At 45.4% G+C, this 19,627-nt stretch overlaps 1 protein-coding gene across 1 annotated transcript; it reads right to left on the minus strand.

The window, feature by feature from the left end:
• Positions 1-7,881: 7,881 nt before the first annotated feature.
• Positions 7,882-8,430, minus strand: LOC136492219 (uncharacterized). The gene has a single exon (XM_066488312.1). It carries the CDS (start codon positions 8,428-8,430, stop codon positions 7,882-7,884), a length of 549 nt encoding a protein of 182 aa, XP_066344409.1.
• Positions 8,431-19,627: the final 11,197 nt, after the last annotated feature.

The following is a 19,627-nucleotide window of genomic DNA, read 5'->3' on the forward strand; positions in this document are numbered from 1 at the left end:
AGCCTGCAGCCATCCCTTCTGGTGAGGACTTCCCCGAGGATGAAGACATGCTGCCAAAGGTACCGGATCCGGCGCCATTTTGCTTCACACCTGCACCTCTGCGTTGCTCATTCTTTTACCTAGATCTAGCTTTTCCCTGATGAGCCGCTGCCTATTCTGCTTCTCTTCCCGTTGTCTAGGTCCCATCGGTTCTTCGTGCGACAAGCAGGAGATCTTTGCTCTCGCAGCAAAGGAGCTGAAGCTAACTATCCAGGAACAAAAAACGATTGAGATCAACGATGACATGTACCTGACCAAGATAAAAAATTGGCAATGTGTTATCCAAAGAATCACATGAGAGAGAGACAAAAGAATTTTCTGGCAAATCTGCACCCACCAAAAAAATGTCGATTCAAAACGCATATGCTGCTGCAGTGCAGTATCTTGAAGATGCAAGCATGGTCATTGTCTATGACCACAACGCTAGCAACGTTTCTCGGCTAAAAAAGGAGCTCTTTTGCTCCGACTCATGGTCAATGCTGTTCGAATACGAAGCAAAAAAACTCAGCCACACGCTTGCTACGAACAATGCAAAACTCCGAGACTTCCTATTGTCTTTTGACTCCTTCTATCATGATGCTTCGGCTAGCTTTGCGCTTCTTGATGCTGCTAAAAATAACACACCACCGAGGAAGATGGCACGCCATCAGAGCATCCAGCAAGCCGATAGCGAAGACGCCGCATTGATTGTTAGCAGGTTATCACACTCCTTGGTACACCTGCGTGGCGAGCGGCTCTCTCTTGTTAGCGATCAAGACCACGGCGACCTCCATCTTCACAAAGAGACCAGCACATCGGACAAGGAATCAAATCAGTTCACACCTACCAAGTAGTTTAGTTATGCAGTCATTTTATTTTGTTCGATCCACGCTAGCATGGATGCCGTCTATCATGTATGCCCGTGTATGGACCTGTTGCCTTGGAAGTTTATTTGGAAACAATGAAGTTCTGCTGCTTTGTTAACGCTGTGGCTCATTGAAAAAATCATCGGCAAAAAAAATAAAATAAAGCCATGCAGCTTCTCATTGCGGGCATGCATCAGATAGCGACTCCTCTTGCTACACCGTGTCTTCCGACGAGCCTTTCTACCTGCCCAGAGGTACAAGCTATGCCCTCCTAGCAGCACATTGGCAGTAACGTCGCAGGCGCTCAGCTTTGTACATGCACTTTACAGATTACTCGCCCGCCCGCAGCTTTGAGTCGGATCGAAGCTGGAAGCTCTACTAACGCCATGAAGATCGATCGAAACTCGGCACCTGGCACCGCTTCTTTTGCTGTGACTTTTGCCTCTCGCGGTGTGCTATCCTGGACCCTCCTAAGCACCATATCTTATTAATGCAGCCTACCTAGGACCTTGCTGTATAATTATGTGAAACCTGGACGCCTATCGTCGACCTGAACGCTAGAACTCCACCGTGTTATGTTTCAGTGATGTGTGAATGTATTGCTTTGTGAGACCTGGACACAAACATTTGCATCGCCTTATCTTTAGGCGATGCTTATATGTACTGCTAATCGATCCTATCTAAGAGTGGCTATCCTTTGTAATGCTCTATCTCATGTGTTTTATATGTAGTGTTTACGCACTTAGCATATGCCTAATGACTTAGGTGCGTGGCCAACAGCGCGCGCATGGGCGCGCGCAAATCACTAGTATGTATGGGATTGGGGGCCTGTTATGTTCTATGAGCATCTGAATGATGGCAGGTGGCGCGCGCTTCCGACGGCCTCTCGCTGCTTCGACTTTGCCGAGCGGATAGCCGTCTGAACGTGGGACTTATATAGGCGAGGGCCTAGCACGCTTTGGGCCCAGCACGCTTTGGGCCCTTTTGTATTTGGTCACTTTTTTTTTTGAGCCTGGACTCCTTAGTGTACAAGTTGTAGTAGTATTTGGTCACTTGTTGGGCTTGCTTTCTTCTCAAAGCACCATTCACTTGAGACGGAATTTGGCCCACAAATAATCTATTCGCATTGGGCAATAATGGTCTTTGTCAAACGGACATGGGCGGAGTAGTTTGCCCGAGAGCGTTTTGTCCGATTACACATTTGTATGTTTCATTATAACCAGTAGAAATGCACGTGCGACACGCACGTGTCTATAAAAATATCAAGATGGATGAGTACAAAAAAGTGTTTAATAATTGAATTCTTAAAAAGGTTCATTCTTAATGGAGGAATTACAGTGAAAATTTCGAGAAATAATAATACACATTCAAGAGGATTCATATAATAAATAACAAGAATCCAAATAGAAATAAGAATGTGTATTTGCCGCAGGAGTTTGCTGCTCAATTTATATACTGAATGGAAATAAACAGTGTATTTACAACAAGAGTTGGTTGGTAAGCACCAACACCATGTTTGAATTCATATCAAAATCCAACCCACAACTAAAAGGATAACTTTCTTTCACAACAACGGTCATTTCCCTTATGGTACGCTTCAAAATTTCAATTGATTGAATTATTAATTATACAAGGCCTTAGATGAGTAGGCTAAGAAATTCCGTGATATACTCAGATGTTCTACCATAATAATGGTTCTGTAACATAGCCTGCTCTTCCCTTGCCACTTGCACTAGCTCCAAGATCATTAACGTCATTAATTAGAACAATTCATATGAGCCAGCACCAGGTGGGTATTCAACCATGCACAATGATAACAGTACCTACATATAAAAATAAAATCAACAAATTTATAATAAATAATTGACTATATACACTTATCATCATACTCTATATACACTTCTAATGATGACACCAGTGGAGAGTGGGTTCGTGCTATCTGCTATACATATCACCCACCTCAAAACAAACATAAACAAATTGAATCTACTAATATGTTGACATTCAGTGTGCTATGATGATGCGGCCATGCCCTTCCTTCCAACAAGACCGGTGATTTTTAATATTTCTTTGTGTTGTTAGGCTATTTTGTATAAAGAGTACAATGCAATGATAACGGTGAATATGAGACATTAGACAGAATGATGAAACTGAGGTTGGAGGTGATACTCTACTGCACCAGATTTCTATATGAAAATTCTGAGTTCAATTGCTTGAGTCACAATTTGTATATGAAGTTATGAACCTAAACTCGACTCAAAATAATATGAGCATCAATCAATCAGAGATCTATCAAAAATAGGAGCGCGGCAAATCAATACCAGTTAGAGCACTGCAATGCTTATTCTCAGGTGTCGGTGACAATCTAAAAATAAAAATAGAAAGAAAAGAAAAGATGTTAGTATATGTATGGCTATCTCGCTCATGCATTTGCACTGGAATATTGATGAAAGGATGGTTCAAACCCACTTTTAACAAATCATCCCAGGCGTACATTTTCATCCCAATATGATCTGCTTCTTTGATTTGTTCATTTCCGAAGTGAATGCCACCAATGTTGTAACCATGTGTTGGATAATAATGTTTGAGAAAATATAGTCTTTCTAAACTACAAATGGACCCTAAATTTTTTGACACTGCTTACCTTTGTATCCTCTTATTCGTAGACTTACAATTTGGGGATAGTATCTGCATATGAAAAGCTCACTTGTAATGTCAGAATTTATTTAAGATGAAAGATCCTAAAGATAGCAACATGGATAATTTATTTTAATTACACCTCTTTTATTTTGTTGCCCTGTATAAAGACAACATCAATCTCAGCATGATCAATGATATATTAATTATGAAATTTAATGCATTACTTGTTTTCTCATTAAAAGCATATGTGTTCCAATATTTTTTTTGTTTAATCTAAAACATTCTACGATGTGTGCCTACTATTTAATGGTCTCCTACTTACCTAAAGTATCATATAGTAGGACACATATTAGACTATATAGCCATTAGAAGCCTAGGAAATTAATAGTGGTTTGGCACACAGAAAAGATCTGATGGGGAAAATTAAATTTTGTACAAGTCACTGACGATTACCACTATCCACTGAGGATAGTTTCCTCTGTAGATCTCGACTCAGGAACCCTAGTATCAATGTGTGGAATTAAACTGCACAATATCCTCTCAGATTCTCAAGTCCAGAAAAGTGACATTCCGTATCCTACAAATAGAAAGCCGGTCAACATACATGCAACTAATGCTATCAGAAACAACAGACCAATCAAAATTTCTAACAAAAAAATGTGTTCCTGCCCTGCAAGGCTAAGCAAAAGAAAAAACATGTAAAATGATTTAAAATAAGTCCACGCAGGCCGGCGCCCGTCCCTCCGCAACTTTCTTTGCCGCGGGGGTGCTGCTGCGCCGCCGTCTTGGCCTCCTCCGCCGCTGCAGAGAGCGAACTTTTAAAATACAGTAAAGGATATCAACTTGTATCCATAAACATCCATTACAAGAACCACAACAGTAGAAGATGTTGGAAAGCAAAAGATGGAGGAACACGGGGCAGTCATTCAGGATTACGTACTACCTCACATGCATTGCCACACTAGCGCTATCTTCAAGCTTGAGCTGGCGACGATCTGGATCTGAAGGGAGACGAAACCAATAGATGAATGAAACGGGGAGCATTGGAGCCGAAACAGAGAAGAAAGAAATATATGGAACTCACGCTGGCTGGAGCAACACCGCACGTGGTGTTGAGGAGCACATCCGCCGGTCTTCCGTCGCTGAGTGACTGCAGGTGTCCAGGGTCCCCCAGCGTGCGATGGAGAGGATAGGGGAGGAGGATTGGCGGCCCTGGGAAAGAGAAACAAATAAATCAGCATCACTGAAGCAAGCGGCGACGGAAGAAAAAGGAAAGGAGAAGTGGTTGCCGATGGGTATGGGCGGGCGGGTATGCTGACAGACGTGTGAAAAAAACCGCGGTGAGAGAAGGGACGTAAGAATACTACGGCAGGAACGAGTAAGATTTCACATGTAAGATGTGAGATTACAGATGGCCCGCCATCAAGTTAATATACGCCATTGTATTTAAAGACAACTTACCATCCAACGGTTGTAATAGAAGGTGGGTATGATTTTTTGGGTAACAACTATTTTTCAATTCCTTTGCTCTTTTATAGTATAGATATAATGTTCTTATGCAATTTTTTTTGAGAAGAAACCAAATGATTTTAAGTCTTTCCGTTATGCTATAATAGAAATGGAGTTGTCTCGTATGGAATTTTTTTTTGTCTGATTAAGTCAATAAGAAAACATTAATATCTTAATACCGAGTAAGTATCATTATATTAATCAAGAGTTATATTTTTATGATTTTTTTTCGAATACGTAAGAGCGTTGCGTATCATTGCATTAAGGAGAAATATAAGTCATTTACAAGGGACTACCCCAAGGCAGGGTTCAGAAATGATAGAGTACATTGGCCCTGTTTGGATACTCTAGCTCGGCTAGAGGTTAGAGCTAGTTTCTAGCTCTAGACTAGTCCTAAACTAACTCTAGTCCAAGAGGTGTTTGGATGCAAGGGTTAGATTAACAATAAATGTACTTTTCTAATCATTTGACTCATTTAAACCATCTTTTCAGCTGGATTTGGTGTGGCAGGCTCTTGTGTGGCCTCCTCCCGCACACAGATGATACAAATACATTATTTGTACAAATCAAGCATCCAAATCACAATAAATTTTAATTTGTCCATACATATGAGATGTGTCACTCAAACTTACAAGTCCTCAATCAAGCTAAACAAAAAAATTACACTCCATGAAACAAAGCATGAGCTAATTCATCACGGAAGGCATTCATGTTCACATCTTCAACAAGAGGTTCATCTTCTAGCCATGCTGATGCCGAAGAACTAGGCATTGGGTTATAATTTTCATCCGCATCACAGGCATCAAATTCTCTATCCACAATTCTGCTCTCTCGAATAAAATTACGAAGAGCCATACAAGCAACAATAATTCTAGTTTGCTTCTCATCTGGAAATCTTGGCATGTTCAACAAAATCCTAAACTTCATCTTCAACACTCCAAAAGTTCGCAATATGACATTCCTAACTTTGGCATGTGCATGGTTGAAGGTTTCTTTCATACCTTGTGGCGGCGGGCCGTTTTGCCATTGCTCCACATGGTACCTTGTACATCTGTATGGTGAAAGGTAGCCCGGTCGGTTTGGGTACCCCGCATCAACCACATAATACTTCCCTGCATATTTTCAAAGGAACACAATGAGACTTAGATGAACAAGTGTAATTGGATAAAAAAAATTTGCAAGAAAGTTCAAGTAGCAAACCAAGGCACACAATGAGCCCCTGCCGCGTCTAGGAAGGAGCTCGACGTCGTCGCCCTGGAGGAAGTCTTCGTACAGCCGAAGCCCCGGGAACCCCTCCGCCGCCGGCGCTTGCGAGTTGAGGTCGAGACCGGCGCGGGCAGGGCCGCTCGTCGATGGCTGCGAGCTCCACAAGTCGAATCCGTCTCCGTCCATCGCTCGCCGACGGAGGGGAAGGGCACGGCGGGAGGGAGGGAGGCGGCGCGGGCGACAGAGATCCGCCTCCGGGGGGCCGCCGGCGCTGCTCCTTTGGCGGATTGAAGCGGCGGCGGCGCGGTTGGGACCGGCGGCGGCGCGAGTCGCGAAGGGGGGAAGCTAGTCACGATGGGGGATGGGAGTGGCGAGGATCCGATGCGGGTGGACCGGTGGAGTAATAAAAAAAAAGAGTTTTCAGTGGGCCCCACCAGAACTAGCCCAAATAATCACCTCTTTTGGGGATAGTTTTTTGGGTGGGCTAGTTGCAAATAACCCACTCTAGCCCTCCTGTTTGGATACTTTTGGGCTAGTTGAGCTCAAACTAGCACAAACTAGCTCTAGCCCCTGGATCCAAACAGGGCAATTGAAGAGCTCGGTGGGTAGCAAGCTACCCCCGACGCTAAACTCATCAAATCCTTGGCGCCCGCTTGAGCCCACTGATCGGCCTCTGCCTTGATGATAAGAGTAGATCCGGCACCGTGGTCATGGCCTCCCTGAAACATCGTGCGTTCCTCTCTTTCCCTATTTGCAAGGAGGTTAGCGCGAATAGCGAATCCATGCCCTTCCTCTGATTGCCTTGCCAACCCCCTCTTAGTCGCTTCCACCAGCCGAGGACCGACTGGGCCATGGGTGGAAGTGGGCGGCCTAGGGCTTGGCATATGTGGAACCATACCTCTCTTGCATATGGGCAGATGCAAAGGATGTGATCAATCGTCTCCGGTGCCTAATCGCAGAGGTAGCATTCTTCCCTGGCTTCGAGGCCATGTCTTGCGCGCCGGTCATTCGTCCAGTGTCGCTTCCGGAATGAAAGCCACAGGAAGATCTTCACCGTCAATGGCGCCTAAGTCTTCCAGATCAGCGAGTGACCACGGAAAGGAATAGAACCTGTGTGGGGCATTTTGTAGGCGGATTTGGCCCTATACTTCCCGTCAGACGTCCATCGCCATACTGTCCTGTCCTGTTGCTCATATAGGTTCACGTCCGCTGTGGCTTCCCATAGGTCCAAGAATCCACGATCGCTGCCATGGTCATGCTGCCCGTGATGGCTCCCGTCCATTGCCTGGTTGTGAGCCCCTATCAAACCGTTAGGCTTGATCTTATCCTCCTGGAAACCAGCTGCACCAGGTTGGGAGCAATGTCTTACGGCGCTGTTTGTTGAAGCCATCGATCGTCCCAAAACAACATGTTGGCGCCGTCCCCGAGCTCAGTGTACGTGGACGCGTGGAAGAACGCTCGGACCTGCGTGTCAGAAGTTGATTGGCAGTTCACTCTAGGCACATGAGCTATCTGTCTTCTGAAGCCAAAGCCACCGTGTTTGGAGTGCGTACCCCGCGAGCTTGAGGTCGGTGATCCCGAGCCCTCCCAATTCGGTCGATCTACAGGCTATCTTCCACGCCACCATACACTTGCCGCGGACCTACATGTCATTGTCGACCCACAGAAACTTTCTGCATATCGTGTCGATCTCCTTTGTCACCCACGATGGCAGGCTGTCCGCCATCATCGAGTAGATCGGCACTGCCCGGAGCACCGATTTGATCCACACTAGCCTGCTACTCCTTGCCATCAGAGAGCCGTGGCAAGGTGGCGGCTTACGCGTGACGGCCTCAATGACTGAATGCACATGAGTTTTGGCCACTTTCTTGGTGCTCAACGGAAGTCCCAAATATCGGATTGGGAACTCTTGGATTTGGCAACCCAGGATACTGGCAATTTCCTCTAGTGCCTCCTCCCCGCCGAAGATAGGAGTGATGGAGCATTTGGACAGGTTTGTCTTCAATCCTGATGCTTCCCTGAACACTCTAAGAATCTCCTTCACCGCCATCGCCTCCTGTACTGATGGTCTGATGAACAGGATGACATCATCTGCGTATAGACTGCACTGGAATTTGATCTCTTGTAGCTGAATTGGACGCAAGATGCCGTCCTTGCTGGCCTTGGTGAACATCCGGTGTAGCATGTCCATCGCAATGATGAACAACATCGGTGATAAGGAGTCTCCCAGGCACACCCCTCTAAAATGTTTGATTGGTGGCCCTTGATGCCCATTAAGGATGATCTTGGATGACACCGTTGAGAGCAGTGCGGAGATCCATCGGCACCAAGCTTGACCGAACCCCCTCGCTTGTAATAACTCCAACAGGAAGGGCTAGGATAGGGTGTCGAAAGCTTTAGAGATGTCGAGCTTCAGGAGAAGCATGGGGACCTTTTGTTCCTAATGAGAACGGATTCTCGCTGTATGTATTTGAAGTTGTCCTGGACAGTTCTTTCTCGAATGAAGGCGTTTTGGTTCTTGTCGATCAGCATGTCGAGCTTGGTGAAAGGTCCTAATGACTAGAGGGGGTGGATAGCCTATTAAAATTCTCTACAACAACACTTAGCAAATCGGTTAGACAAATATGAGGCGAAGCGAGTGTTGCGCTAGCCTACTAAAAATGCAAGCAACCTACCACAATTCTAGTATCTATAGCCTCTATCCACACAATGGCTATGTTACTACACTAAGTTAGTGTGCTCTCAAAGGTTAACTAAAGAGCCACACTAATCCAAACTAACAAGCTCTCACGACTAGCTACACTAAATAGTTTGACAACTAGTTTACGGTAATATAAAGGGAGAGAGCAGGATGGTTATACCATTGATTTGAGGAATGAACCAATCAATTATAAGAATGAATATCGATGAAGACCAATCACCTCGAAACCAAATGATGACACAATAATTTTTACCGAGGTTCACTTGTTTACCGTCAAGCTAGTCCTCGTTGTGTCGATTCACTCACTTGGAGGTTCACGCGCTAATTGGCATCACACGGCAAACTCTCAATAGGGTGTCGTACAACCAACACAAGATGAGGATCACGCAAGCCACGAGCAATCCACTAAAGTACCTTTTGGCTCTCTGCCGGGAAAAGGTCAAGAACCCCTCACAATCACCACGATTGGAGCCAGAGACAATCACCAAACTCCGCTTGACGATTCTCGCTGCTCCAAGCTATCTAGGTGGTAGCAATCACCAAGAGTAACAAGCAAATCCCATAGCAAAACACAAACACCAAGTGTCTCTAGATGCGAACACTCAAGCGACGCACTTGGACTCACTCCCAATCTCACAAAGATGATGAATCAATGATGGAGATGAGTAGGAGGGCTTTGGCTAAGCTCACAAGGTTGCTTTGTCAATGCAAATGGCCAAGAGAGTGAGCTAGAGCAGGCCAAACGATATTTATAGACACCCAAACAATAGAGCCGTTGGCTCAATTATTGGGCTGACTGCGGGACAACCGGACGCGCAGGTCGCGTGCACCGAACGCGTCTGGTCGTAGCCTGACCACCACATGTCCCTTTCAAATTGTTTAGCCATTGGCGCCCAACGGCTATCTTTGTGCATAGTAATACTACAAGATCGACGCACTGTTAGAAAACGACCAGACCCGGGAGACGCAACGTCCGGTTGAGTCTAGAGAGCTCCTAGAGCCGCTCTGGGATGACCGAACGCGTCCGATCACACCGGAATGGACGCTCCTAGTGTCTGATGTATTATTGCGCTAAAAACCCGAGACTTGCTGGTTCACACCGGACGCGTCCGATGCGGCGACCAGACGCGTTCGGTCGCTCTCTGCAATCCTACATCGGGCTATATCACTATGACCTGACGCTGAATAGTAACTCGTCAGCATCCGATCACTCCATTGAGCCAGAGTTTGGTCACTTTCACTTAGTCACTCACCTCGGGTCCAAATATCGGATGCGTCCGGTCCTGATTCTGAACATGTCCGGTCACTTCTATCTAACTACCCCAAGACTGGATAAAATACCAGACGCGTCCGGTACCAATTTCAGATGTGTCCGGTCACTCTATGACCAGCGCGACTAACTCCTTTTCAACTCTATGTTCTTTACCCTTGCTCAAATGTACCAACCACTAAGTGTATCACCTTGTGCACATGTGTTAGTATATTTTCACAAATGTTTTCAAGGGTGTTAGCACTCCACTAGATCCTAAATGCATATGCAATGAGTTAGAGCATCTAGTGGCACTTTGATAATGACATTTCTATACGAGTTTCACCCCTCTTAATAGTATGACTATCGATCCTAAATATGATCACACTCACTAAGTGTCTTGATCACCAAAACAAAAAAGCTCCTATCAAGTTTCAACTTTGCCTTGACCTTTTTGTTTTTCTCTTTCTTCTTTTCTAAGTCCAAGCATTTGATCATCATCATGCCATCATCATCATCATGATTTTCACCATTGCTTCATCACTTGGAGTAGTGCTACCTATCTCATAATCACTTTGATAAACTAGGTTAGCACTTAGTGTTTCATCAATTCACCAAAACCAAACTAGAGCTTTCACTTGGGAGCTAGCCTCAGCGCTAGGATGTTGGAGATCAACTTCGCGAAGCTATGAATCATTGTTATCGGCCGGAAGTCTACGGGGCTAGAAGCTCCCACCTTCTTGGGCAATAGGACAATCAGAGCATTGTTTAGCTTCTCAAACCCTATGTAGTCCCCGTGCATGAATGACTGGATCACGGCCATGACCTCTTCCCAGATGATTTGCTAGGATGATATATAGAACGCCCCTGTGAAGCCATCTGGGCCAGGCGCCCTATTAGGCGGTAATTCCTTGATGGTGTTCCAGACTTCATCAGGTTGTATGTCAACGTCCAGCTCAGCTAGAGGTATTGGGTGAATGCCTAGCGCTGCGAAGTTGATCGTTGTGTGGCTGCTCACCGCTGTTCCAAACACCCCACAGAAAGTGGTCGTAGAGCCCTTGCTCCATCCCTTCGTGAGCAGCAACGACATGGCCTACGACTGTCAAGGAAGGGATTGTAGGATTGAGATGGTGGACTAGAGGGGGGTGAATAGTCCTTTCTAAAACTTAATCGCGCTAACCGAAACAAATGCGGAATTAAAACTATCGGTCTAGCCAAAACTACACCCCTCTATCTAAGTTCACAAGCACCTTATAAAGATCCTAAAGAGGCAATAAAGGTGCTGGGATAGCTAGTGCTCACCTATCCAATTCTAGCTTGCAAGGTCACACAAACCTATGCAACTAGTACTTCAAGCAAACCAGGGAGCACCTACACAATCTAGTAAGCAAAAGCACAAAGCCACCTAAGCTCACTAGCAATGCTCTATAACAAGGCTACACAAGCTAAATTAGAGAGAACAAATTACTTAGCTACACAAACTAAGCAATGTGACTAACAAGGTTCCTCAAACCAAATTAGTCACGCAAGAGCTACTTCTATGCTACACAAGCAAGAAGATAACTAGCAAGCTACACAAGCTAACTAATTACAAGAGCAACTACACAAGCACAATGTACATGAATGTAAATACAAGCTTGTGTTTCGCAGAATACAAACCACCGAGAAGATGATGAAGACAATGTTGACACGATGATTTTCTCCTGAGGTTCACTTGGTTGCCACCAAGCTACGTCCCTGTTGTGTCGACCGCTCACTTGGTGGTTCAGCGGCTAGTTGGCATCACCCGCCAAGCCTGCACATCGGGCACCACAAGAACCTACCCCGAAAGTGAGGGTAGCTCAATGACACACTCAACTAGAGTTGCTCTTCATGTTTCCCACGGGGTGAGCACAATCCCCCTCACAAATCCTCCACCGGAGCACCGTACAATCTTCTCACGTACTTCAATGGAGTCACAAGCCACCAAACCATCTTGGAGGTGGCAACCTCCAAGAGTAACAAGCACCACTGGCTTACAATTTGAACACCTAGTGCCACTCGATGCAACCTCACGATGCAATCACACTAGAATCGCTTACTCACTCGATCAGATGAACACTATCAAGCTCAAGTGAGTTAGAGAGCTCCGAAGCACCACCACATAAGCCACCAAGGCTGTAGTGTGATCAGCAAATAGCCCAAGGCCGGCCACCACTTCTATTTATAGCCCCAAGGGCTAAAAGAGCTGTTACCCCCTTCACAGGGCACTTTTCGTATTTACTGAACTCGATGCTACAGTGGCCGGACTCGCAGGTCACTGAGTCCGGTCGCTCCTCGTGCGCCACGTGTACTATCTGTTCGAAGATGACTGTTGCTCGCCAACTGCTAGCTCCCGCATGTGCATACTCCTGACCGGCCGTGCCTAGGTCCAGCGACTGGACGTGCCGACGCCGAGCCCGGTCACCAACGCGTTTCTGCACAACTGACCGGACTGACCTTTCTCCTACGACCGGACTTGACTCTCCCAGAGTTCGGTCACTTCCAAAGAGGTTCCAGAGAGCTCTTTTGATGACCAGACGCGTTAGGTCATCACTGATCGGACTCTCCCTGCATCCGGTTGCTTCTGGACACGTTAAAAACACTAACCGGACTTTGTGACTGGACTCGTAGGTGCTAACCAGACGCGCAGGTCGCAGAGTCCGGTAATAGATCTTTCAACGCTAAAACGACTATAACTCTTAGCTCCGAACTTCGAATTCGATGATCTTAGACATTTTGGAAAGCTTACTCAGAGGACTACATAACCCACTAGTAAATTTGATCTGAAGCAAAATGGGTCAACATAGAATTCCAATCCAATAGCCATCTCATAGTTCGGAGCACACTGAAAAACCTTTCTCTCTTCTCCAAGTTGATCCAATTCAACTCCAACAACTTCTTCTTAGCAAATGTGCCAACACCACCAAGTGTACACCACCATGTGCATGTGTGTTAGTATTTTCACAATCATTTTTCAAAGGATTAGCCACTCAACTTGCCACGCCACTCGATCCTAACAACGATGAAAAGTTAGATCACTGAGTGACACTAGATGATCGATATGCAAACAAGTTTGTCCCTCTTGATAGTACAACCATCTATCCTAAACTCGGTCATAAACTTCTCTACACACCTATGACCGGTGAAATAAAATGCCCTATAGGTTATACATTTGCCTTGCGCATTCCATACAACCATCTATCCTAAACCCGGTCATAAACTTCTCTACACACCTATGACCGGTGAAATAAAATACCCTATATGTTATACATTTGCCTTGTGCATTCTATTCCATCTCCTCCAATGTCGATGCAGCACATGCACCAACACGATAAACAATGATATGATCCATTTCATATCATCATGTGACTTTATTGGTTCATCAATCTTGACCTCACTTGCTCTTCACTGTTACATCGGTCCATCGGCACCAAGTCTTTGTTCAAGCATCCCGTCACGCGGTCCAGCACTTTAAAGCCTCTGACTTGTCCTTCACTCTTGCAACCGGTCCATCAAGCCAAGCCTCATCTTCATGGGCGACGGCAAGGGTATGCCCCTATATGCCTCGGCATACCCATGATTTGGGAGAACAAAAATTAATATGTATAATATACACTAATACATAGGTTTATACGTATCTTAGAAGAGTCACTCGAAGGCCCAATACAACAAAAGTTTCTAGCAGCCCATGAACAAAGCCCCAGAATACATCTCCATGACTCCATCACTCGGTTGCCCCTGCCCGACGCCCCTTTCCCTACTCATGTGCGGCTTCACGGCGCGTTGCTGCCTACTGTGTGCTTGACTGGCTGACGATTCATCTACCGCCGCGCCCCACAAGCCGAAACATTACACTCGATGATTCATCTGCCGCAATATCGCAAGAACTGAGCGTCGACCCCATCTACTGGGTGTCCTCTTCCTGCCTAGTGCCTTCCGATCTTGGCCTGCTTGTGACTCTGAATCTGTGCCTGGACTGGCTCGAACAGGTAAGTTAATTAGACCTATAGAGTCCTGATGTGCTAGCAAATTCTTAATTTAATAATTTACTAATACTGTTGTCTGCTGATTTGATTTGTTTGTGTTTTCTTTTGTTTTGATTGGAGTGAAGGGCCAAAGACATTAGACATTTATAGACTATTCTGCCAAGGCTTATCAGCCAGTCAACAGTGTTTTCCTCTCACAACAAACCAGCACCAGCAAAGCTTATCAGCCCAGAAATCAACCAGCGAACATGCTCTTAGGCATGGGACTTGACTTAATATATATATATATACACTCTATGAATTTATTTAAATTAATTCAATCCACATTATGTCTACTAGAAATAGAAAGTATGATTATTGAGGTTAGTAATATTTTTACTGTATTTCTACGTATGGTACAAAAGAATACATATTAAAGTTATAAATTTAAGTGAAAGTATGTCTATAATACATGTTAAAGTCATATATTTCACTGAAGCTATGATTTAATTTTATTAGCCATACAACTTGTATAAACTTTAGGGCCCCGATTTATCGTCGCTCCAGCCCCAAATTTCTCGAGACGGCGCCGAGCACGGAGCACCTCCCCTACTCCGGCGACCAACACCGCCAGGCAGCACCTCGCCACATCCCCCACTCTAGCCGACTCACCCCCTGCACTCCCCCTCACCGGCTCGACCGGTCGCCCCCTATGGGCTGTGGCCCTTGCCCTTTTCCCTGCTGGCTGCTTCGAAATTTTATAAATGTGGTATACCCTACTGGCTGCATGAACTCTTCAGCAGTGTGGAAAATAGGATGTGGCGTGGAGATTTGAAACTGGTCCGGCCGGCTCCAAACTTTCACGTTTTAAATAGGACGGATCGTACTGCATGCACATGTAATAATTTCTTATTATCAAAGCAGGGAGCTTTGGCCACCAGCCAGACTGGCCACGTCGCCCCAAACTCCCCTGTCCGTCCGATTCTCCGATCGACGGCCGTGTTGGCTCCGTCGCTCGCTACAACCTACGCCCCACCGCTACAAAGCCCTCGGCGGCTCTCACCGGCCCCGACGCCCTCCTCCTTTCCACTCTCTCGCTCTCGCTCTCTCTCCCTCCCTCGCTACCGGCTCGTGGCGCGGCTCAGGCGACGGTGTGGGACGGCCTCGGCGGTGGCCCGCCCTCCACGCGGTGGCGGCCTCCCTCCTCCTCCTTCTCCTCCTCCTCCTCCTCCACCACCACCACCACCACGCCACTTCCTCCTCGTGACGCTGCGCCGTGGGTCGCGCGGCCCAGGGTTTCGCCCCTCCGTTGCCGGTCGTTCCCACGGCCGCGCGGACAGCCGGCGGACGCCCTGACGCGCCGGAGGCCTCTGGCGGTGGAGGAACCTCCGTGGTCGCCGTGCATGAAGATGGGGAGGTCACGTCAGCAACCTCGGCTGTGGATCTGGACCGACCGCTCGCGGAGCCCCTCCCGCTGGCCGATCTGAGGCTGGAGCACGGCGTCCACCTCACGCAGCCAACGGAGGCGGTGGATCTATGGCGAGCAGCCGGATCCAACGCCAACCCTCCCCATCTCCACTAGATCCGCTACATGGCCTCCACCGATGGCCGGTGCGCGGCCGGCACGGTGGCACACATCCCTCTCTCCATCCATGCGACCATGGCGATGGTACACGGAGCGCACGGCCGGGGCGGCGTAGCTGCGGCCACCCTCCTCCCTTCGCCTCCTCCACGCCCCCTCGCGTCGCACGGCGACGGTGGGCCCCCAGCGTGGCTGTGGCAGCGCCCACCTAGGGTTTCGCCTCTCCATCACCGGCCGTCTCGGTATGCTCTCTCTCTATATCTCTCCCGGAGCAGCCCTACCACGGGGCTGCCGGCCCCGTCGGGCCCCTGCGCCCCCTCCCAATCCGTCTCATCTCTATTGGTCCCGTTGTAGTCTCCTCTCTGTCCCTCGTCTAATCTACAGTAGAGCTTGACAGACTGATTCCATTCGTACAAAAAAGGGCACGTCCTTGCCCCTGCTCTCCATCCCCGTCTGTCTATTTATTATTACGCAAGATGAACAGATCAATACATCCATTCGTTTTCTTCCAAGAGGAACAATGTCTACCTATTTTATGTATATATAGCCTGAGCATATATCATTGCTGATGATGTGCTCAGGTGCATCCGGTAAATCCGACCATATTTGTATGCCGTTGCTGTTTTCCCTATTATGTTGACCATATTTCAATGCCGATGATGCTGAAAAAAAAATTCCCAATCTCAATGATGGCATGTGAGAATAGACAGTTATAGTTATTGCTTTTTTATGTTCTTCTTATTCTCATTTCAAGTCAGCCATAGCCATATGTTGTGATGAAGACTTGGTCTTTTATGATATTTGTATTCCACCTTTATTCAGCTGAGCCATTTGGCGTATGGGATGATGTTGACCATTACATATGTATATGGTCCTTTTTGGTTGTCTTAGTGAACTGAGGCAATTTGGCATATGCAATGATGAGCTATTTTTCCCGACCAACAATCCAATCTTCTTTCGTGCGCTTCACTGCTATCTGCAAAAAAATATGTTGTCGAAGCTTTGTGCTCTTGTGCAATTGTGCTGTACTATGGTTTGCTCCGTCAGCCCTTCTTTGTGGTTTCTTGTGATTTGAACTACATTTACTGTTACTCATTTCGTGTAATGCATGTTACCAAGCATACGAAAAAGGGTGAAGCCTTTCTAGCTTATCACAGCCATGGTGGTTTTCCCGCTGCTGCCTTTCCATCTTATCACAGGCGTATTTCCATCTGTGCACATTTAGGCCACTCAATTTTACCGTCAATACATCAGACTGCAGTTAGCTTTCATGCTTATATTTGTTTATTTTCCATTGCTTTCCTATTGCTCATGATGATTTCGTGGTTCCATCATTTTTTCAGATATGAGCTCCTCAGTAATGTTGGTCTTCCACATTGCCTTTTTTGCTTCTTGCACATTAAGTTTTGCAATGGTTCGAATTCGTGTTTTCCTTGCAACAAATTCATATTGGTGGGGTTTTGATACATCTATTGTTCTTTAGTGCTGGTAAATTTATTCTCAGCTGCTCCTATGTACATTTGCTGGTATGCTGTTCCGGTTTTGGTAGCGTCTACATACATGTGTATCAATGAATCCATGCTTTTGTAGCATTAACGAAGCATCTTGTGTATTCATTCATTTCGTATCCTATTGGGTTTGCACTCTTATTCAGCTGGATTGTGATGATTTCATTTCTTAACATTGGTTTTCGTAGCATGTGCCCTCTCAACCTTCTTAGTTTTCAATGTCATCTCTTTACAGGTTTTACTCGGTATCGATTAGTCTCCTGCCTACCCTGTTTCCTTTTTTTGTGCTTCTTTGTCTGCCCAGACATGTGACCATGTATTGCTAGCCTATGCACCCTTAGATTCGTTCATAATATTTCGCAGGGATATTTGACTTTTTATATTACTGCAGCCAAATAATGTGAATTATTGGGTTGCTATGTGTTATCAGGAAAGAACCTGCAGCCTTCCAAGCTATGTGAGTGACTACCTTCCCACCTCCACATGTTCAGTTGATGAAGTATTTGTTGATTTGTTGTTGCCTATTGACATGCCATATTTACATAATATAAATGCGCTTGACGTATTGTTAGTACTGATGATTATAGTTAGGGATATTTTTAAAATTCTAGACTGCCTTTTATGATGAAGTATGATTGCGTTATTGATTTAACTTGGTTTAATCTTATTAAAATGGTTCAAAATTATTTAAATATTCCCTTTAAAATGCATGATGAAGTGATGACCTGTAACTACTTTTAAAACCTGCACCAAAGTGGCCAATCATAGCACTGTCTTCTACAATTAATTTAGACAAACAAATAAGCAATAGAAGTAATCATTCCTATATTCCTTATGTTACCTCCGGTGAACTCCACTGCAGTCCCAGTTGGGGACAAAAGTGCACGAAACACTCATGAAGCAAATAGCCCTTACCTCACTTAAAGCAACTCCAACAGGTTTGCTATTCTGGTTGTGGAGACTATTTTACAATTTGCATACCAAAAAATAGGCTCCAACAGCTGTGCTATCTAACTTTGTAAAATAGGAATACCTTCTATTTACTGCATATATGAGAACCTCTGATTCATGGATACTTATACATGCTCAGTGTATGAATATTAAGGGAAAAAATATTTTTAGTAGAGCATGTGACCAATTTGGGGATTTCAGTATGGTTCACTTATGCCATCTTATTCTTATGATTCATTAGTTGTGATTCTAATCTGGATGCATGAAAAATATGCTCATTTAATACCTACTCTTTATTTCCCCTTTGATTCACACACTTCCCCATTTGTTGATAGCCATCTGCACCATAGTTACAACCTGCTTACACAACATTATAAGAGGCACCTACCAGGTAAGTCACCATGCCAGCTAGCTAATGTTCTTATGTTCGTGACTAAATGTAGTTATCCTTCCACATCTAACAAACGTGACATCGGTGTGCTCCTGTATTTTACCCAAAAAAAAACCATCAGCATTATGAACCCGGTGCTATCCCTGTGCAACACCCCGCTGTAGATACCCAGGAAGTATTAACCGTTGTCAGCACAGGTGCTCTTAACATTTCGGTGCGCCCACCTTATTTGTATCATTTATATTTATTTGTGTTTCACTATACTAACATACATCTTCATCCTGCTATTGTACACACCACCTCCGAGTATTACTCTCAAACAAACACCCCAAAAGGACACTGTTGCTGAGTAAGTCAACCTCTGATCAAATCTAAATGTCCTCCATGCTTTTATGTAGGCCTTCATAACATATTTATACACTTTTGAATTTATAGCTTCTTCCTAGACGAGCAATCTGTCCAAAGGTCCCTCTTCCACAGTGCAGCAACAGATGAAGAGGTTAGTAGCCGCTACGGCGTAAATTTTCCCTTATTAATTTTTGTTCTCATAGTATCTGCAAATTTGGTGCTCCCACGATAGATCAGATAATTCTGTGTTATTTCCATATATGCAGTTCAGGTCCTGAACTAATGTACATGTTCAAATTTGCTATGTCAGCTGCAGACCAAAACACCAGCTGAAGCATCTAACACAAACCTGGTTCACAGTGATGGTCCAAGTGAGAATGCAGACCCACCATTACAAAACCAAGCGAAAAAGTAAGCACACAGACATCGCGCTTACATATATACATAGATTCCAAGGCTGTCTATGTCCTGATCCAGATATATGTCCTAAACAATGCAGGCCAAGACTTGGGAGTTCCAAACCTGAAACAAAGACCACCAATTGCAAAGCTCAGTAACTACATATGTACTTTTGCAACAGGTCAACACATACATATACCGTTATAAATACACTCTGACTATACCTGTTATCACATAAATATTTTTCCATGTCCCCTCAAATTCCTATTTCCA

This window comes from Miscanthus floridulus, chromosome 11 (assembly GCF_019320115.1).
Source record: "Miscanthus floridulus cultivar M001 chromosome 11, ASM1932011v1, whole genome shotgun sequence".
In the NCBI taxonomy this organism is placed as follows: domain Eukaryota; kingdom Viridiplantae; phylum Streptophyta; class Magnoliopsida; order Poales; family Poaceae; genus Miscanthus; species Miscanthus floridulus.

Excerpts from the sequence above, each read along its gene's own strand:
- LOC136492219 (XM_066488312.1), bottom strand. The coding sequence starts at position 8,430 with ATGGACATGCTACACCGGATGTTCACCAAGGCCAGCAAGGACGGCATC.